The sequence below is a fragment of the Scomber japonicus genome, chromosome 18 (genome assembly GCF_027409825.1).
Source record: "Scomber japonicus isolate fScoJap1 chromosome 18, fScoJap1.pri, whole genome shotgun sequence".
Classification (NCBI taxonomy): domain Eukaryota; kingdom Metazoa; phylum Chordata; class Actinopteri; order Scombriformes; family Scombridae; genus Scomber; species Scomber japonicus.
The window spans coordinates 27,357,367-27,374,380 of NC_070595.1; the positions used below are offsets into that span (position 1 = coordinate 27,357,367).

The 17,014-nt window shown below is 43.4% G+C and overlaps 1 protein-coding gene across 3 annotated transcripts in view; it reads left to right on the plus strand.

Moving 5' to 3' along the window:
• Positions 1-17,014, plus strand: part of LOC128378701 (RNA binding protein fox-1 homolog 3-like) — a 124,131-nt gene that overhangs the window by 83,254 nt on the left and 23,863 nt on the right. For 2 of the 3 annotated variants that reach the window (XM_053338280.1, XM_053338278.1), the window contains exon 2: positions 9,062-9,313. In XM_053338280.1, the coding sequence (XP_053194255.1) occupies positions 9,095-9,313 (219 nt within the window). In that variant the 5' untranslated portion in view covers positions 9,062-9,094. Of the gene's footprint in view, positions 1-9,061; positions 9,320-17,014 lie in introns of those variants that run through there. The other variant, XM_053338279.1, reaches the window with a different exon arrangement.

Below are 17,014 nucleotides of genomic sequence, written 5' to 3' on the forward strand. Positions count from 1 at the left end.
AATGTTCTGCAAAAACACTTTTCTGGTAATTATTCAACACCAAAAAAACTCAGAGCAGACAGAAGGGGAGATTATGACTGTGTTTCACATTTGGATGAATACTGACATTAATCTCTGTGCCCACTTTGAACCTGAGCTGATTGCAAAGATCTGTGTCGCCCAGTTTCCATCCACATTTTAGTGTTTGTAGCTTCACTGCAGCAGCATCTGAAGCATCGTCTACTATCACGACTCCAACTTTGCTTTCTATCAGAAGCGGCTTTATTGGGCCTAACATGTGAAAGAAAAAGAAGTCACAGGGTAAGCAGTATCATCATCAGAAATCAGCATACAACGTCATTACACCTCCTAATGTATATCACATTATCCTTATAAAACTGCTATTCACATAACATCTCATTCACAGGTAGCATAAACCCCCATGGTCAGACATCATCACAAAGAAAATACCATCCAGGCCTCCTAGAAAGGAGATAAAGCACCAAAAGAGCAAGAGAAAGAGCCTTAACTGTAATATATCAATATCAATCAGTTAATCATTAAATATTATGTTTAAGTAAGGGCAAATTAAAATATATATATCTTTAAAAATCTCATGTACCCCTATTTGAGAACCACTGCTCTAGAGGGATCTCAGGACTCATGTGTAGGATAGAGACAGACAACCATTCACACTCACATTCACACCTATGAGCATATTTAGAGTCGCCAATTAACTTCACCTGCCTGTTTTGGTCTATGAGAGGAAGTTGGAGCGCCTCACAAAAAGGCCCCAGCTGGCTGGTGGGTTCGAACCCAGACTAGGCATGGGCCGGTATGAGATTCTGGCGGTATGATAACCATAAGCAAAAAGTATCACGGTTTCACGGTATTGTGATTACAGCTCTAAAATAAAGACTGACATGTTAATTTAACCTGAATATACACTGTAATGAGGGTGTGAGGGGTCGTGATACTCTACGCTGCAGCTGCACCACCTGAGGGATTTCTGACCTTTCCACTTCCTGTCTTTGACCAGACAAAACAGCTGATACCTTAGGAACAGTATGACAGAAAATGTGGCGGTTTTGGTTATAGCGGTATACCTTGAACAGGGTTATCATCCCATTGCCTAACCCAGACTCTTCCTGATGTGAGTTGACATTGCTAACCGCTGCACTTCACTACAAATATGAAATGAGTTAGGACAGACAGAGATGTAATCTGCAACTTGACTGGTTGGCGGAGGAATACAACCGCAAGGCAAGCTGGTATCTCTACTTGTTTATTTATTTCATTCATCTGAATTTTTACCATGCAGCGCCTGAGCCCAGACAGAGCTGTGGCTGAGACAGACAGGTTCATTACATGTCACAGGAGTTCAAAGTGATCCTCTGTCTACTCTGTTTATTAAGTGGCGCTCCGGCGTCTCGGAGGTATAGTAACACTCGCACAGTCGCACCGCTAAGAGCAGTCCCATCTCGGCACGAGGATCCGTGTGCCGCGCCTCGGCTGCAATGTAATGAACAAATCAGCAAGGGATTGAGGAAAATGAACTCTCTTTCTAATACCTCCGTCCAAAGACCGTGGTGCAAATAAGTGCTCCCAATAACGAGGAAAAATCACGTTAGAGGGGATGAAACATTTGTGACACGTAAAAACGATTAAGCCTCTTGGAAAAGAGCGGCAGAAAAAAAACATGCACGAAATATAAATTGACTTGGACGCGGAGTGTAGACACCGAGTGTTTATTTTCATGAATTGATTTTTCCACAAATGAGGTGGAAAAATGGAAAGACGGGAGTTTGCAAGGGGAGGAAATGTGAGACAAAACAATAACCCTCTCTCCCCTGCCTATTTGAAATCATAAACCTACTGTTGTGGTGAGGAGAGGAAGACCGGGGGTTTTGTTGAGGTGGGAGGGGATCGGAGGGGGGAGGTGGGATTGTTGTTGTTTACTACTTCTGAGTTTCTCTTTTCTGGCTCACCTTGGATTCACTGTGTGGCATGTGGTTGTAATTAACACATGCCGCAGCCTCTGGTGAGTGTTAACAGAGAGAGTTGGAGTAAGATCATGTGGCTCGCCTAATTAAAATGGACCCGGCTAGACAGCCTTTATTTATGCGCCTTCAAGACAAAATGAATGCCAGTTGCCTGTGGAAATCATCTCGGGCCGTCTTTTCGCCTGCCTGCCTGCCTGCTTGCCTGCCTGCCTGTCTGTGTGCGGGGCTACAATTAACCGAGCATCAGCAGCAGAGTCGGGGACAACAAGAGGCTTTCATGCAGCTGGCTGAAAACCTCTCAGTGTTTCGTTTGTGTTGCATCAACTGATTGCCGTGCGTTGGCCTCCGCTGAGCTCCGTTACACTTTTCACTATAAAACTCGGGTTTGTGCTGTGACGGCCCTAGTGGGATTTGTCACAAGTTTGCCACTGTCACTGTCAGGCGGTCATTAAAACCAAATGAGCATTACTTCTCTGTTGTGGAGAGGAACGCTGCGTGAATGATGCCTCGGATGAGACAAGAACAACTTTCAAACACGGAGGAGCTAAAGATTCGCTTTAAAAAAAAAAAAAAAAAAAAAAAAAATGTTATGTCATCCATTATTTGACAAAGCAAGTTGCTTGTGTACAATTTTCCATGAAGGGGTGAAACAGCAATGCTTTATGTTAAGTCAACATTAGCCCATTTATACTGTTTGGATTATGCAGAAACACTACAGAGCCGGTCATAAATCTGTTTGAATTGCTCGGTGTATAGAATCAGGAGGAACATTGCTTGCTGTAGACTATTAGTGTCATACAGTAGGAACCATGTAAAGTAGGAAGGCCTTTGCTGAAAAATGATCCGAGCTGCGTGTGACTGAGCTGAAGCCATAAAGCTGCCCACTCCATCACGGCTCCTATCACAGAGATTGATCAGCCCGCTCCCCATTTGAGTGATTTCCCTCCGGATTCAATGCAACGCAATTAGTCGCTTGCCGTATTTTGTCTTCGCGTTGCTCTTTGACCCTCCGTCGCACGTATGAGTCAGTGCAGCACTCTGCCGATATGAGTTCCTCCTAACAGCTTCTGTATTTGCACAGCTCCCCATCTCCTCTTGGCCTCTCAACACCGTCCCTCCCAGCGCCGCTAAAGAGGATCACGGCTCGCTGGCGGGCGGCCAAGCGGTTGTACCTGCCGAGATGGAATATAGCCTTGACCATCTTCACTGGGGTTAGCACCAGTGAAAGTCTCTGTCTCTCCCTGAGTACTGAATACTGGGAGTTTTCTCTCAGACTGGCAGCCTCAGCAGTGGGCATCGCAACAAGATGACCTCTTTGGCTGCCGAAGCTGACTGTAAAAACAAAAAAACTCTGCTCCAAAAGTGATCTCCTTAAGTAAGGGTTTCCAATCCAATTTTACACAAGGAGAGTGCTTAAGATTAGAGATAGTGTTTTTTATTGTGCTCTTCAGTAATAGGAGTGGGAGGGGTGAACGGAGAGAGATGGAGGGAAGGAGGGAAAGAGGAATGGAAAGCAAGGGAGATCGATAAAGGCCGCTCTCTCTCTCCTGGTTGCCTTTATTCTTTTCGTTGTCGTGTCCGTGGAGACGAGGTTTAGGCGGCTCATGGCAGCGGGCCATGTAAGGGGGGCATTAAAGTGCCGCAAAGGGACCTGCTCTTTTCCCATAAACAGGCCTGCAGGTAGAAAAACATTCACTAGCCCCCCCGCCTCCCCCACCTCCACCTCCACCTCCACCTCCACACACGTATACGACGACTCGTAGCTCTCGTTTGCAGCTATAATGAACCGCAATCTCTTTCAGTGGAATGAGATGCTGCTGTGTACCTGACTGGTTTGTCGTGCAGGAGTTTTCATTAGGCACCATGGATTATCTTGACAACGGCCCCAGCGAGTCGGCCCCCAGTGAAAAAAAAGGGCGAAGTGGTTGCAGTGGGACAAGCGCAACTCCCCTGATTTGCATGGGCCTTTTTTCTTCTCCCAGTTCATTTCCAGTTGAATAGCTCGTTTGTCACATACATCAGAGGAAGGCGAAGATCATACGAGAGCCAGCGTTACTTTGTGTTTCACTAATGAGGCCTGTACTCTCCGCCTCCTTGCTTTTGCCTTTCTGCCCTTTGAAACAGCAGCGGCGTGGTGCTACAACACTTTAGTAGTTTTGCTTCTCTTGATACCGAGCTCCCGGCTGTTATCCTGTTTGTGTGTCACTTGGCTCTGTCTCAGTTCTTTGCGCTTGTTTAAGGCTCAAATAGCAACAGACCTGACACAGATACACTGGCCTGTGTGCTCTGTGAGTGTAACATTTTGGATTCTGACCTGAGCGCAGAGGGACACTCTCAAAGGCAGATGATGCTTTAACAAGTTTTTAGTAAAACACTGTCAAGACTAATGCAGAACTCGAGCATGAAGAAGAAACAGAACAGAGAGGAAAAGTAAACTAACTCATAGATTTCTGCAGACTTAAAGAACTGTCAAATAAATAGCCGAGGATATCGCAAACAAGCAACTAAGAACCAGAAGCTGTCCCACGACTCGCACCCCTAAAAAACATGTCATGTGATGATCATCTCACAAGGCACAGGCAAGGATTCACAGAAAACACAAACTCAGAATCTAGTCAACACCACTTGCTTGATTAACGTCACAGTCCAAGTGTACAGTTTGTTTGTTTGCATGCACACTAGTTCCCAGTTTAAGTCTTGGTTTGATCATATTTTTTGGGATACCATATTTACTTGGAGCAGAAAAGGAACCTGGTTATATTCAGCTCTGTGACTTGTTCCAACACTTTACTGGTTGGTTGTCTGCGATGGTGCAAGCGCTTCTGACAAATCCACAACTACATTTATTCTCTGGCTGCTGAGACTTTTTCCTTCCATATCTGATCACTAGTAAATGGAAGATAAGAACAATACTTTTTCATCTTCAGCGAGTGGATTATATCTATTTCGTTTGCTTTACTGACAAATATTTATGATGTATTTAGAAAACGCCTGAGCACATCACATCATAGGCTGAACATAAGAAGTGTGAGAGTGCAGTGAGGTGCAGGTATTAGTGTTTTGGAGGCCATAATCAGTCCAATTTGACCTCGAGTGGGCGTGACCAGTAAAACAATTGAAAAATAACCTTTGAATAATATATTATACTTTACTATAATGAACTATCTAAGGGTATGCTGGTAAGAGATATTGTCAGTTATCAAGCTTGACGTCCACAGGAAGCTCAGAAGCTTTGACTGTGAATGGTGAGTGAGGATAGCAGCATTGTTTTATTGAAAAAAAAAAATTATATTGAATTAGTTTTTTCAGTTATTTAGTGGGGTTCAATTGGACCCCCCCTTGCTGTATGTTTGACACCCCTGGTTTAAAAGGTAATATATAACTTAGAGGTTTAATTTGAGAAATGCAACCATACACATCAGAAGGCTTGAGAGCAAAAACACTGCACACAATATTTTTTTTATAACTCTTGAGATCACTGCTTCAACTTGATCCTCTGTCTTTAACAATCAAAAGGTACAAGTCAAATTTTACCAGGAATGTTCACATATGGATGTACAGTAGTTGATTAACCAGCGTAGTGCATCAGAGGATGACATTGCATTGTTTGAGCCAGATTCTTTAAAAAAAAAAGAAAAGTTTTTGCATATTTTTTGCAGCTGTTTTTTGCTTTTTTTTGGCCTTTTGTCTGATGGCCTGCGATGCTAACATGCTAACATGCTACAGTATTCTGCTTTACATGATGTACACTTTTTATTGATTTTGTTTTTTACAGTTTTCACCCTTTGCATAGTTATCCAGTGGGGTTGAATTGGACCCCTTGCTGTACTGTATGTTTGACACCCCTGGTTTAAAAGGTATTATATGACTTAGAGGTTCAGTGTGAGAAATGCAACCATCCACATCTGAAGGCTTAAGGACAAAAACAGGAATGTTCACATATGGATATACAGTAGTTGATTTACCAGCGTTGAATTGTTTGAGACAGATTCTTTTTTTATATATATATTTTTGCATATTTTTTGCAGCTGTTTTTTGCTGTTTTTGATGCTAACATGCTAACATGCCATATTATTCTGCTTTACATGATGCTGTTTACCCATTTATTATACTCAGGATACGCATATGCATGTAAACACACTCCTCAGTTAAACACACACCAGCAAGCACGGTCATGACAGTGACTAACTAAAAGACCTAAGTGAAGCTTTGATCCTCTTAATGACATGAACAGCGTTTGATGTACAGCACCACCTTTTTTTTCTTTTTCGTCTTCTTCTTTCTTTTTGTTTTCGTGTCTGCTGAGCTTTTTTTTTTTTTTGTCTCTGCTGGACTATTGAGTACTGCTGTTGTTGATGGTTGAAAAGGAGGACACATGAATCTGGTAGTACTCTCAGCTGTCATACGAGGAGGTGCGTCTTTTTTTTTTTTTTTTTTTTTTAGGTAACCAACCCCATTCTCCTTTTAAAATGGGTGCTCAGAAGTTGAAAATTGCCAACATCAAGAGCTTCCTTGAATTAGAATGCCCCGCAATGCAAGTGTGTTATATAATGCCATGACTGGAGGGAGAGGAAAAGTAGAGCACAGGGGTAGAGATTAAAAAACTTTCTGCATAAAAAGAGAGAGAAGGGGTGGTGGGGGGAAGCGGGGGGAGAGGGGGGGGGTTGAGCATGAAAGGGAAAGGGTAGGGAGGGAGGGATTGAGGGAGAGACAGAAGAGGAGATAGAAATACAGTATAATGAAAAAGAGAAGGAGGATTAGGTCAGGCAGGAGTGAGGGTCCACTCTTCCAGGAGGAGCAGCCTTGAGGTGCGTTAGTGTGCAGGAGGCCGGTCAGTCCGCCCCTCTCAAGGCTCCTCTCTTTTTTCATTTAGATAATGGAGCATTTCCTTAATTGGCAGAGCACAGTTTAGACCGAGGTTTGTTTGCCAACACGTCAGAGTAGAATTATTTCCACTACATTTACAGCATAGTATTGCTCAGCTCTCTCATTAAAACCACAGCCTCCTCCTGCCCAGATAGAGCTTTCTGTGGAAATCTGCAGAAGGAGGCCAAACACTATACAGCTAGGAGGGAAGGGAGGGAAAAAATAAAAAAAAGAGAAGAAGAAAACACATTTATCTCCTATCTCACCATCCCCAGCCAGCTTGTAAAGGAAGAGACAGAAACTTCTCTATCTGTTTACTGTTATTGTTTTTCTCCAATCATAAACCCTTACTGCTATTGTGTGCTTTTTCCTGCTTCTCTCTTATCGAAAGAGTTATGCGTCGAGCTCGCATGATCTGTATCTTTAAATTTGATTGAGTGTATTTGCAGGGGGTGTTATTGGATTTCAGTGTTATTGTCTCACCTTTTCTCTCTGTGTTTTTTAATGTTGGGATGGATATCCGCTCCAGCAGCACTGATCTCGCTGTTCTGCTCATTAGTCTGGATTCGCAGAGCGCAGTGCTTCGCAACAATAAGACATGCACTTCGGCAGTCCAGCCATTACTGAGTTTAACAATGTGCACCAGCCAGAAAAGTACATTATTTCTGCAGCTCATCATCTCAAGCATCCACATGAGACAAAGGGTCTGTGAAAGTGTTTCATTGAGAAGGGCCATCTATCACTTAAGTCAGGAGCAGAGACTAAAAAACATATGTGGAGCAGATACCACATACTGAGTGCTCTGGTAACATATGGAACGATGAGTTATATGAATAAAACTACGGCTTGGTAGCAAACTTCAACGCTTTTCTGTTTCCAGCAATGCGTGGTTGAAACTGTCAAGGATGAAAAGTTGTCATAAAATGCTTTCTCAGATTCTTAGTCTTCTTTCCTTACTGATTTATTTGTAAGAAATAAGATAATTGTAGTGATATTTACTGATTTTGTATTAAATGTATTGTGCTGCTCATTTAATTTCATAAATAGAAAACAGGGCATTCTTATATTTTTCAGTGTGTGCCTTTAAAAAAAAAAAAAAACCTCATCAGTATCACAAAACTCCACAAAATGATACTTGAGACAGGAAACAAAAGGCGAGGATAGAAAGTGGAAAGAAAAGCTCATAAAGTGAGACACAGGTTGGTGTTAGAAATAGAAAAAGTGGAGCTCAAAGCAGAGAGGGAGCAGCTGCTACTTTAACAGACCTGTCATTGAAATCAAAGGGCCTAATCAAAATTTTATCAATTAATTGATCTTTCCTCTTGTGCTTTGCCACGAGTGCAATTGAGATTCCCCCTGACTCTTTGCCCCTCCAACAGCGAGCCATGCTCTACAACATAAACTGTGTTCATTAGCAATGATCAAGGAATTCTCTAATGTGAGCTGAGATGTGATATGATGGCTGTTTCCCTCTGACTTAGTTGGTTTGCAGGACAGCTCTCCCCAGTTGCCTTTTCCGAATCGCATGGGGAGGGGGGAGAGGGGGGGGGGCTAGTACTGGTCTTTCATGCCCGTTATACAAGTCAAACAATGCATTTTAACTTTAATCTCTACTGTGGTTCTAACCAGGGGAGTTCTGGTCCTCTGAAATGAGGCCAACGTGGAAGTAACTTAGAACTGCATTCTATCAAAAGGCCACCAGGGGGCGACCGTCTCTATACAAGTCAATGGAGAATTCACCAACTTCTCACTTGATTTCTAACCTCAGTAAACGTTTTCAAAATGTGTTTATGGTCTCAATCGCTAGTTTAAAGCCTTCTTCAATGCAGTATGATGTTCATTTGGGACATTTTGGCCTCCCTGATTTTATATGTGATGATAAAGCAGGGTATGCATTAGGGCGTGGCTACGTCCTGATTGACAGGTTGATTGACCAATGTCCTCGAGATCCAGCCCTCGTAACCATAGCAACCTCCCCGCTCTGCCCATGGCTCCGCCCATGGCCCCGCCTCATACCCATATAAGTAGAAGCCGTGTTTTTATTTTTCCCAGCATGCACCTGAAATTTTCAAGCTGGCGCTGCCCAGATTCGAAACTATTGGCTTCCAAGCAGCAGTCCACAAACCAATGGGTGACGTCACGGATGTTACGTCCATTTCTTTTATACAGTCTATGATTCTAACGCTTTTTTTTTTGTGTGTGTTTTCTCTCAGGGTAACCAAGAGGCCACCAATCCCCCAGAAGCGATGGCCCAGCCGTACACCCCAGCCCAGTACCCCCCTCCCCCACAGAATGGCATCCCTGCAGAGTTCGCGGCGCCGCACCCGCTCCCGACGCAGGACTACACCGGGCAGAGCCGGGTTCCTGAGCACGCCATGACCCTGTACACTCCCACACAGACGCACAGCGAGCCGGCCGGCACTGACAACAGCACGCCCGCCATCACCGCCACCACGACCGCACCGGTCAGTGTCCCTCAGAACCTGCAAACACTGTTCTCAACTCGCTGTCAACAAGTAAAATATACTTATTATATTACTTATTTTATCATATTACATTCTACCATTATATCATTCATTGTGTGTGTGTGTGTGTGTGTGTGTGTGTGTGTGTATAAAAAATGCTTAGTTGTGATACTTGACATTATTACTGTTTCTATTTCACAAAGCTAAATGTAATATTTCTAGTCATGAAGTTTTCGCTACTTGTTTTCTCTTAACTTTTATTTTACTGTGAAATTTTCATCTTTTTTTTTCCCCTTTATTTTTTTCTACCATAATAATACTCATCTGCCAGCGTCTGCCACTCCCGCTACTGTCAGCTCTGCAATTTCTCTCTGTTGCTCAGAAACAGAGATTTTAAAGATTTTAAAGATTTTAAACTGACAGCACAAAATCATAAAAAGCAGTTTAGAAGTTTCAAATCTCGTCATTGGTGTAAAACTGAGAGCACAGATCCTTAATATTACCACAGTAATGAATTAATAATAATTATTATGCGTTTAATTACACAATGCAGGAATGATAATATATATATATATAGTTATACATGATTTTAACCCTCACATACTGTTCATATTCCTCACAGTGTCCATTTTTAATTAGAGAGATTTATCCTTAATGAAGCTTTTCAGTTTGTAAGTTTATTATTATTCAGTTTTTACATGAATATGGTCAAAAACTCAGAAAAATAATATAAGTTAGCTGCACTCTAATGTTTTAAGGAGAAGTCATCAAATTTCAGAATAAAAGTAAGAAGATTTTAAAGTGTATTTGCTGCTTTCAAATGTTAAAATGGGTCAAATTAGACTCTGAGCAGCATGAGAGGATTAAACAAGGTTACTTTCATGAAACTTTTATAAATATGGTCCCTGTATTTTATTATAATATACTTTTTTTAAGTGTCTTTATAAGGTAAAAATATTGTAGCTGTATATAGTTTACCCAGAGTTGTGTTTGAACCTTGTATTCAGTTGGCAATTTAGTGTTTTTTATAGTTGGATTTCTTTTTGCTTTCATACATCACCAAACATAAAAATGACCTCTCTTAATAAAAAGTGCAGGTTGAGAATGACAGCGCTGCACATTAGTGAGGAGCAGCGGACTTTGATGTCACGGCAAAAGCTCAGCGCTTAAAAGTTGGAGGTGAATTTGATTGAACGTGTGCTCATAAAAAGAAAAGTGCGTTTTCTGAAGAGCCATTTTCGTCTCTCTCTCCCTCGGAAAGAAAAAAAAAAAACATGTAAACCTGGCTGACTTTATTTATTTGCACGGATGAGATGTGACATGCTGTAGATATGAATGATTTAGGATCTTTGTTAGGAGAACACGCTCCTCCTCTCGTCATCGAGCTGGAAAAAAAAAAGAGAGATGTACTTTTTCTTTTTCTTTTTCTCGTTATTGAGTCAAATCAGCTAATTATCTATAACTGCTTCCAAATATTTGACACTTTCCTTTAACCATAAGACATTATCCTCTTGACTAGCTGTGCCAGGACCCGATTATCCTCCTTTTTTTTTTTTTTTTTTTTTTTTTTTTTTTGCACTCACTGGCACTCTTAGTGGAAAACAAACCTCTGGCAACGCTGCTGCATATTGAGATACATGCTTTGGAAGTGAGTGAAATTCAAAATGATACATTATACATTTCATTCTTGTGTACTGCTGATGCTCTTATATGAAAACGCATTGACCTGGGATTTACCTTCACGAGAGGCAGATGTAGATAAAAGGCAAGGACGACTTAAGCTCCAAACTTTTAGAAGCACGTCTGGAAAAAGAGAGAGAGAGAGAGAAAGAGAGAGAGAGAGAGAGAGAGAGGAATAATGCTGTGGCAGAGATGAAAAAAATAAGACCTTCAGACCGTCTTTTCTCCTTTAGCATGAAAAACACCTGCTGGGAGAAGTCATGGAGAGGCCACAGCCCTCCTGAGAGGGATCTGGGTCACTCATAAAGAACACTGTTAATAACTCCATTTTCACAGCCTTACAATCACCATACGGTTATGGACATTTGGCGGTTGGAAAAGTGCTTATACGGCACAAGCAGAGCAATAGCGTCGCATAGCATATTATCATCTCCCTTTAATGTAGCAATGTTTGATTTGAAGATTTGTGTGGTGCTCTCCAACTGCTCCATGGTTATGCGCTGCACTTACAGTAATGGCTGACACACACACACACAAGAGAGTTTAAAGTGAGGAGAGACTTGGCAGGAGATTCAGCCTCCTCCTCCTCCTCCCTTCTCCCCCCCCCCGACACTGTACACCACTCCTCCACTCTCTCTCTCTATCTCTCTCTCTTTCTCTCTCTCCATTTCGCATTTGATTTCATTTCATCTGTTCACCCACTGTGAAGAAAGCCCAGAGATGGTCGCCATGGAGAGATGAGAGCTTCGCCTTACTTTTCCTTCATGCTCTTCCCCTCTCTCTCTCTCTCTCTCTCTCTCTCTCTCTCTCTCTCTCTCTCTCTCTCTCTTGCCTCCGTCCCCTCCGCTTTCCTCCAATTCTCCATTCTCTCTCCATCCTCACTCTCTCCCACTTCCACCCCATATTTTCTCAGGGAGGACAGAGGGATGAGATTAGTGGGGTGTAAACAGAGAGTCTAATCCTCGGGGGCCGCTGGTGTAGTGTCGCCCACCGCTGTGTTCCTCAGCTTTAATGACAGACCCAGCCTGTTTGCTCTGGGTGCCACAGACGGGCCCGGGTGCCTTTGATTAGGGCACCCTGCAGAAACACAGATTGAGGGAGCAGATCAGCTTCTCACTGCGATCCCCCCCCCCCGCCCTCTCTCTCTCTCCACCTCCCCTCCCGCCTCATCCTCCTCTCTTGGCTCGACTCTGCTGCGCTCAGCTCCTCCACCCCACGACGACGCTTTACTCTGCACATCTTCTTGACTTAAAGACTTAAAAAGAGTCAAGAGACAGTGAAAATACAGTGAAACGTATGGATTCTGTGCAAACCCCCCCCCCCCCCTCCCCCTCCCTCCCCATAGAGACTGGAGAGTGTGTATGTTTTAATGAGGCGAGGGGACACTTTCTCACTTCTCCTCTCTCTGTTTCTGCCTTTGTCGACCAATTCCCCGTCTATACTGGGAAGGTGGCGTTGGTTGTCCAGAGCCAGACCTCTGGGACCGCGCTCCGTGCCATGTTCAAACAGGCTGACTTGAAAGCAGGAGACTTGAGGAAGAGAGGCAGCCCCCAACTTTTCTCCAAATCCTTAGAGATGAGGGGAGCAGAGGGCTGCCAGGGAGCTCTCTGCTGGAGAAAAAAAAAAAAAAAAAAAACTGAGCTCGTTATCTGGCTCAGTTCAAATAGTCTGAGGTTTGGTTGAATTTCATGAGTAATCATTCTCTTTTCAGATAACAAATTAAGGCAGTGGCGTTAGGGCAGCACTCAATTCCAGATTTTTCACAGCTCGTGTCAGCGGCATGAAGACTTTCCAAAGGGTATTCTGGGGGACTGTGATAACATAGACACACACACACACACTCACACACACACACACACACAGGCAAACACACAAGGGCATGCTGAAAAACACGGGGCGAGCACATGCAAACACACACACACACACACACACTCCCTCTCACGAGCTGTGTTTAAGGGATTGAGACTCCACCAGGGTGTCGCTTTCAGAGGCGGTGCTGATGACAGCATGTAGGGCACCATTAAAAGGGAATGCCTGTGTTATCTTTAAGAGGGAGGAGTCGCCCCCTTTTTTTTTTTTTTTTCCTTTCCATTGTAAATTCCCATTTCAAAGATATAATAGATAGCCTTGCTCCTCAGCATAGAAACTCTCTCCTGGGCAATTTAAAGGGTGAGACTGGCATTATTCTTTTTTTTTTTTTTTGGTGGTGGTGGTTGTGGACAAATCCAAAGAAAAGACCAAAAACCAACAATGTGTTAGTCCATCTCTCACCACTTATTGACTTACTGTATCAATCCTCAGAGCTCCAAGTGTCCCGGTTCCTCCCAAATCTCTAAAATTGATACTAATACTGTTTATATTCAGTTTTTAAAGGGCAGCTGGGCTTTGCAGTTTTTAAGCAAGCATTATTCAAACAGGAGGATACGCTGCATTTATTAGGGACTATTTTCTGCAGCGTATTAATCCACATTTGGTCCTCTAGTGAGCGAGCAGGACTGTGTGTGTGTGTGTGTGTGGGATTGAGTCAAAATAAACAACAGGATAATGTAGGACCGTGTCACAGAGTGCAACTGTGTGACTCACTAGTGTGTTTTTAATAGTTTATGGAGGTTTATAGCAGAGGAATAAGAGATATCAGCCTTTGGATACACAGATGATACTTTTTTTATTGAATTTTAGCTTTTTAATGAGATTTTTTGGCAATTCTATTTTGTTATTTTCTTCAGTTTTGATCATTTAATTTAGCTTGCTTATGAGAAATCATGATTGTTTTTGTTTCTTTCCATCAGTTTGGTAGAGCTGATAACTCTAAATACAATACAATCAAAGCCATAGCAAATTATAGATGCTTCAGTGTCACAGATGGGAACACTAACAGTATACGCTAAAGTGGATTCATCCTAAATTCATCGGGGACTAAAAGTGAACTCATCAGCTGTTATAGAAAGCTTCCTTATCCAAATGAATCAGAGGTGACATCTCCCATCAGTGTCCGCAAGCTTGTACATTTTTATTTTTCATTAAGGAACCAGTTCTATTACTTACACAGAACCTTTTTCTTTTATGCCGCTATTCCAAACTAGCACAGTCTAATATCCATTTTAGCCTCTGAAGTGTTCCAGCCATCAGTCAGCTAACATTGTCTATGCGGTAAATGAGTGGGGCTTAAACTTCCAGCAGCTAGGACGCCTGAAAACTCCTCCTCCCCATTGTGCTGCTCTGTTTAAACAGAGGCAGAGGTGATGCGGTGGCGCTCGTCTCCACATTAACTCCCTTCACACCCCTTACTCTCTCAAGTGATGGAGCGGATATATTTGCTGCTTCTTTAGAAAGAGAAAACAAACAGTGGAGGAGCAGGAGTGGAAAATAATGAATTAAAGCTCAGGCATTATAATTCTTGTGAGCGAAGACTCAGTATCCCCCCCTCCGCCCCCCCCCCCCCCCCCCCCAAACCCTATTTAATCGGATGTAATCTACCTGCTTGGCAGCATTCCAATCAGATAGTTTCAATTATGCTCTTGTAATGCCACTCTGCGAGGAGGGGGAAAGTGCTGAGCAGAGCACTTTGCAGGCGATTTGCAAATAACAGCAAGGGAGTCTTTTAGAGAAATGACTGAACAGGAAGCCGGAGAGTTGCAGGAGTTGACATCTCTCTCACTCTCCGGTTTGCTGGCTTTTTGGTGGTGACGGCGTGTTTTGCATCCCACCTCCTTCCTCCTTCTCGTGACAGCAGCTGTCGGGACAGTAAAGTGCCACTGAAGGTGGCCTCCTATGGTAATACGTGGGTAATTATTTTCCTCTGCAACACTACAATCTCACAGCCAGCCAGGCAGGCAGGCAGGCAGGCAGGCAGGCAGGGAAGGTTGGAGACTCAGGAGAGGCGCACAGGGAGCAGACATCCTGGATCTCGGTGACAACTCCAAGTTATTGAGTTAGTAGGATGCAGTCTGGGTTTGCTAGGGAGTCAGCGATTTTAGTATGTGTGTTTGCCCCCCCCCCCTCCTGCCTCCCCGATGTCAGTGTGCTGCCGGCCTGTCTGAGCGCCCAGTGAAAGTTAATCTGGATGTTTGCAAACACGCGACCGCGCCTGCCGTGATAAAAAAGCCAGACAGACAGAGCTGGAGGACAGCGGTGCTCGGTAGTCTGCTAACATACGCTAAAGGTCGATAGTGTCATGTGTGACCGATGAAACAGATTGACCCGCGGGGCTCTGGTACCTTGTCACCCTCCCCGGTCCCAGCATCTGTCTGCAATGTGTCACCCCTGGGGCCCAACATGGCTACTCAGGCTATTAACCTCCAGCGCGCGAGGACACAGCAGAGTTAAGACCCCTCCGCCCGTCTCTCTCTGTCACAAATCCACTCCTTACCAGCCGGCCCATCGGCTCACTGCATTTTCCGGCTCCAGTGTCCTTCGCCACTTGTTAACCTCTGGTTCGGACATCGGCGAGGCCCCGGGGCGGGACTTAGGAAGCTGCCACCAAACCTGCCCTTACCTGGATGGCTGCAGGGGAGACAAAGTGGGACCTTGAATCAAACAACTGTCACTGTTAACAATGTATGTCACCGTCTCGGAATGGGCCATAAAAACCAAATAAATGACAGCCATTACAGTGGAGATTGTGATTATGATAATGAGAATAATAAAGGCGATCATCATTACGATCATGATGATAATGATAATACTGTGATGATGAATTATAATGAATAAATCCCTACCCCATTTCCTAAATGGTGGGAAATGTATCACTAAGAGAGGCCTGCAGCCATCTGACAGCCTCAGAGCAGGGTGAGGGTTATCAGTGTGTGTGTGTGTGTGTGTGTGTGTGTGTGTGTGTGTGTGCGTGTGAACCGTTTGTACTCTGGCAACAACCTACTCCCTTTTCACGTCTGTATCTCAGTACAAGATTGTGTCTGTGTATGTGACTTCCCAGCCAGTGTATAGTGTGTTTGCCATGCTCAGAGAGCACTTCCCAGGAGACTTTGCAGTTTACATATCACATTCAAACAGCTTTTGTACTCAATATCTGCCACTTCCACTCTCACATTTCCCCATTCTCCCCTCCTCTCTCTCTGTGTGTTGCTTTATTTAGTCCCTTTCCAGAGTCACGGCCACTAAATCTGGGTTCGTTTGTGTTTGTTTTAACCATTTTTCTTGCTACTGTAGAATGGAGACAGAAAAAACACAACACAGCACTGGTTGTTTGTTCAAATGTTCAAAACAAACTTTGTTTACATTTTTCCTGATGAGCGACCCCCTGTGGTCATGAGATTAATGACTGCGGGACTGGTGACATTGGAATAAATATGTTAAACCTCTTAGAAAAGAGAAGTGGGTGGTTCTGTATCAACCAGGACTGGCTTGCTCCAAAGTTGAAAAGTGCAGCTATAAAGGTCACTCATTCATATTTCTCTCATAGTGCAGATTGTAAGTTAAGTGAAATGTAAACTAAGCACATTTTTAAGGGGAAGTTTAGCACTGAAATAATTTCTTGACAGCAGTTTATCCATCTGCTTAAAGCTTTAGCTCGGGTTGCCAGACACTGTTGGTAATTACAGCTTTTAGTATTACTTTCAGGCACGAAGGCCTGGCAACCTAACTGTGACAAAAAGAATTCATTAGGAAGTCTCTGCGCCCAGCTGTTTCCTGCAAAATATAGCGACTGCATGTAACCCCCAATAAAACTGCAAATTGACATTTTATATCTCCATTTTTGTACAGATAAAACAAATGAGACACATGTTCATTTTGTTAGCTATAGAGGTGTTGTATAGATTCGGAGCCAGGCTAGCTATTTTCCACCACTGCTGTCAGTCTGCATGAAGCTTCAGTAGTAGTTTTATTTCCTGTAATTGAACCACAGCTTAAACACAGAGACGGCTCGTCAGAAAATGCTTTTGAAAGGCACTGACTCAGTTGATCTATCTTGCCTTATATGAGGAATTGTGCAAATAGACTTATCATTCCATAATAATGTATAGAAGAGAGGATAAAAAGTGCACTGTTGACCAATGAGCTCTC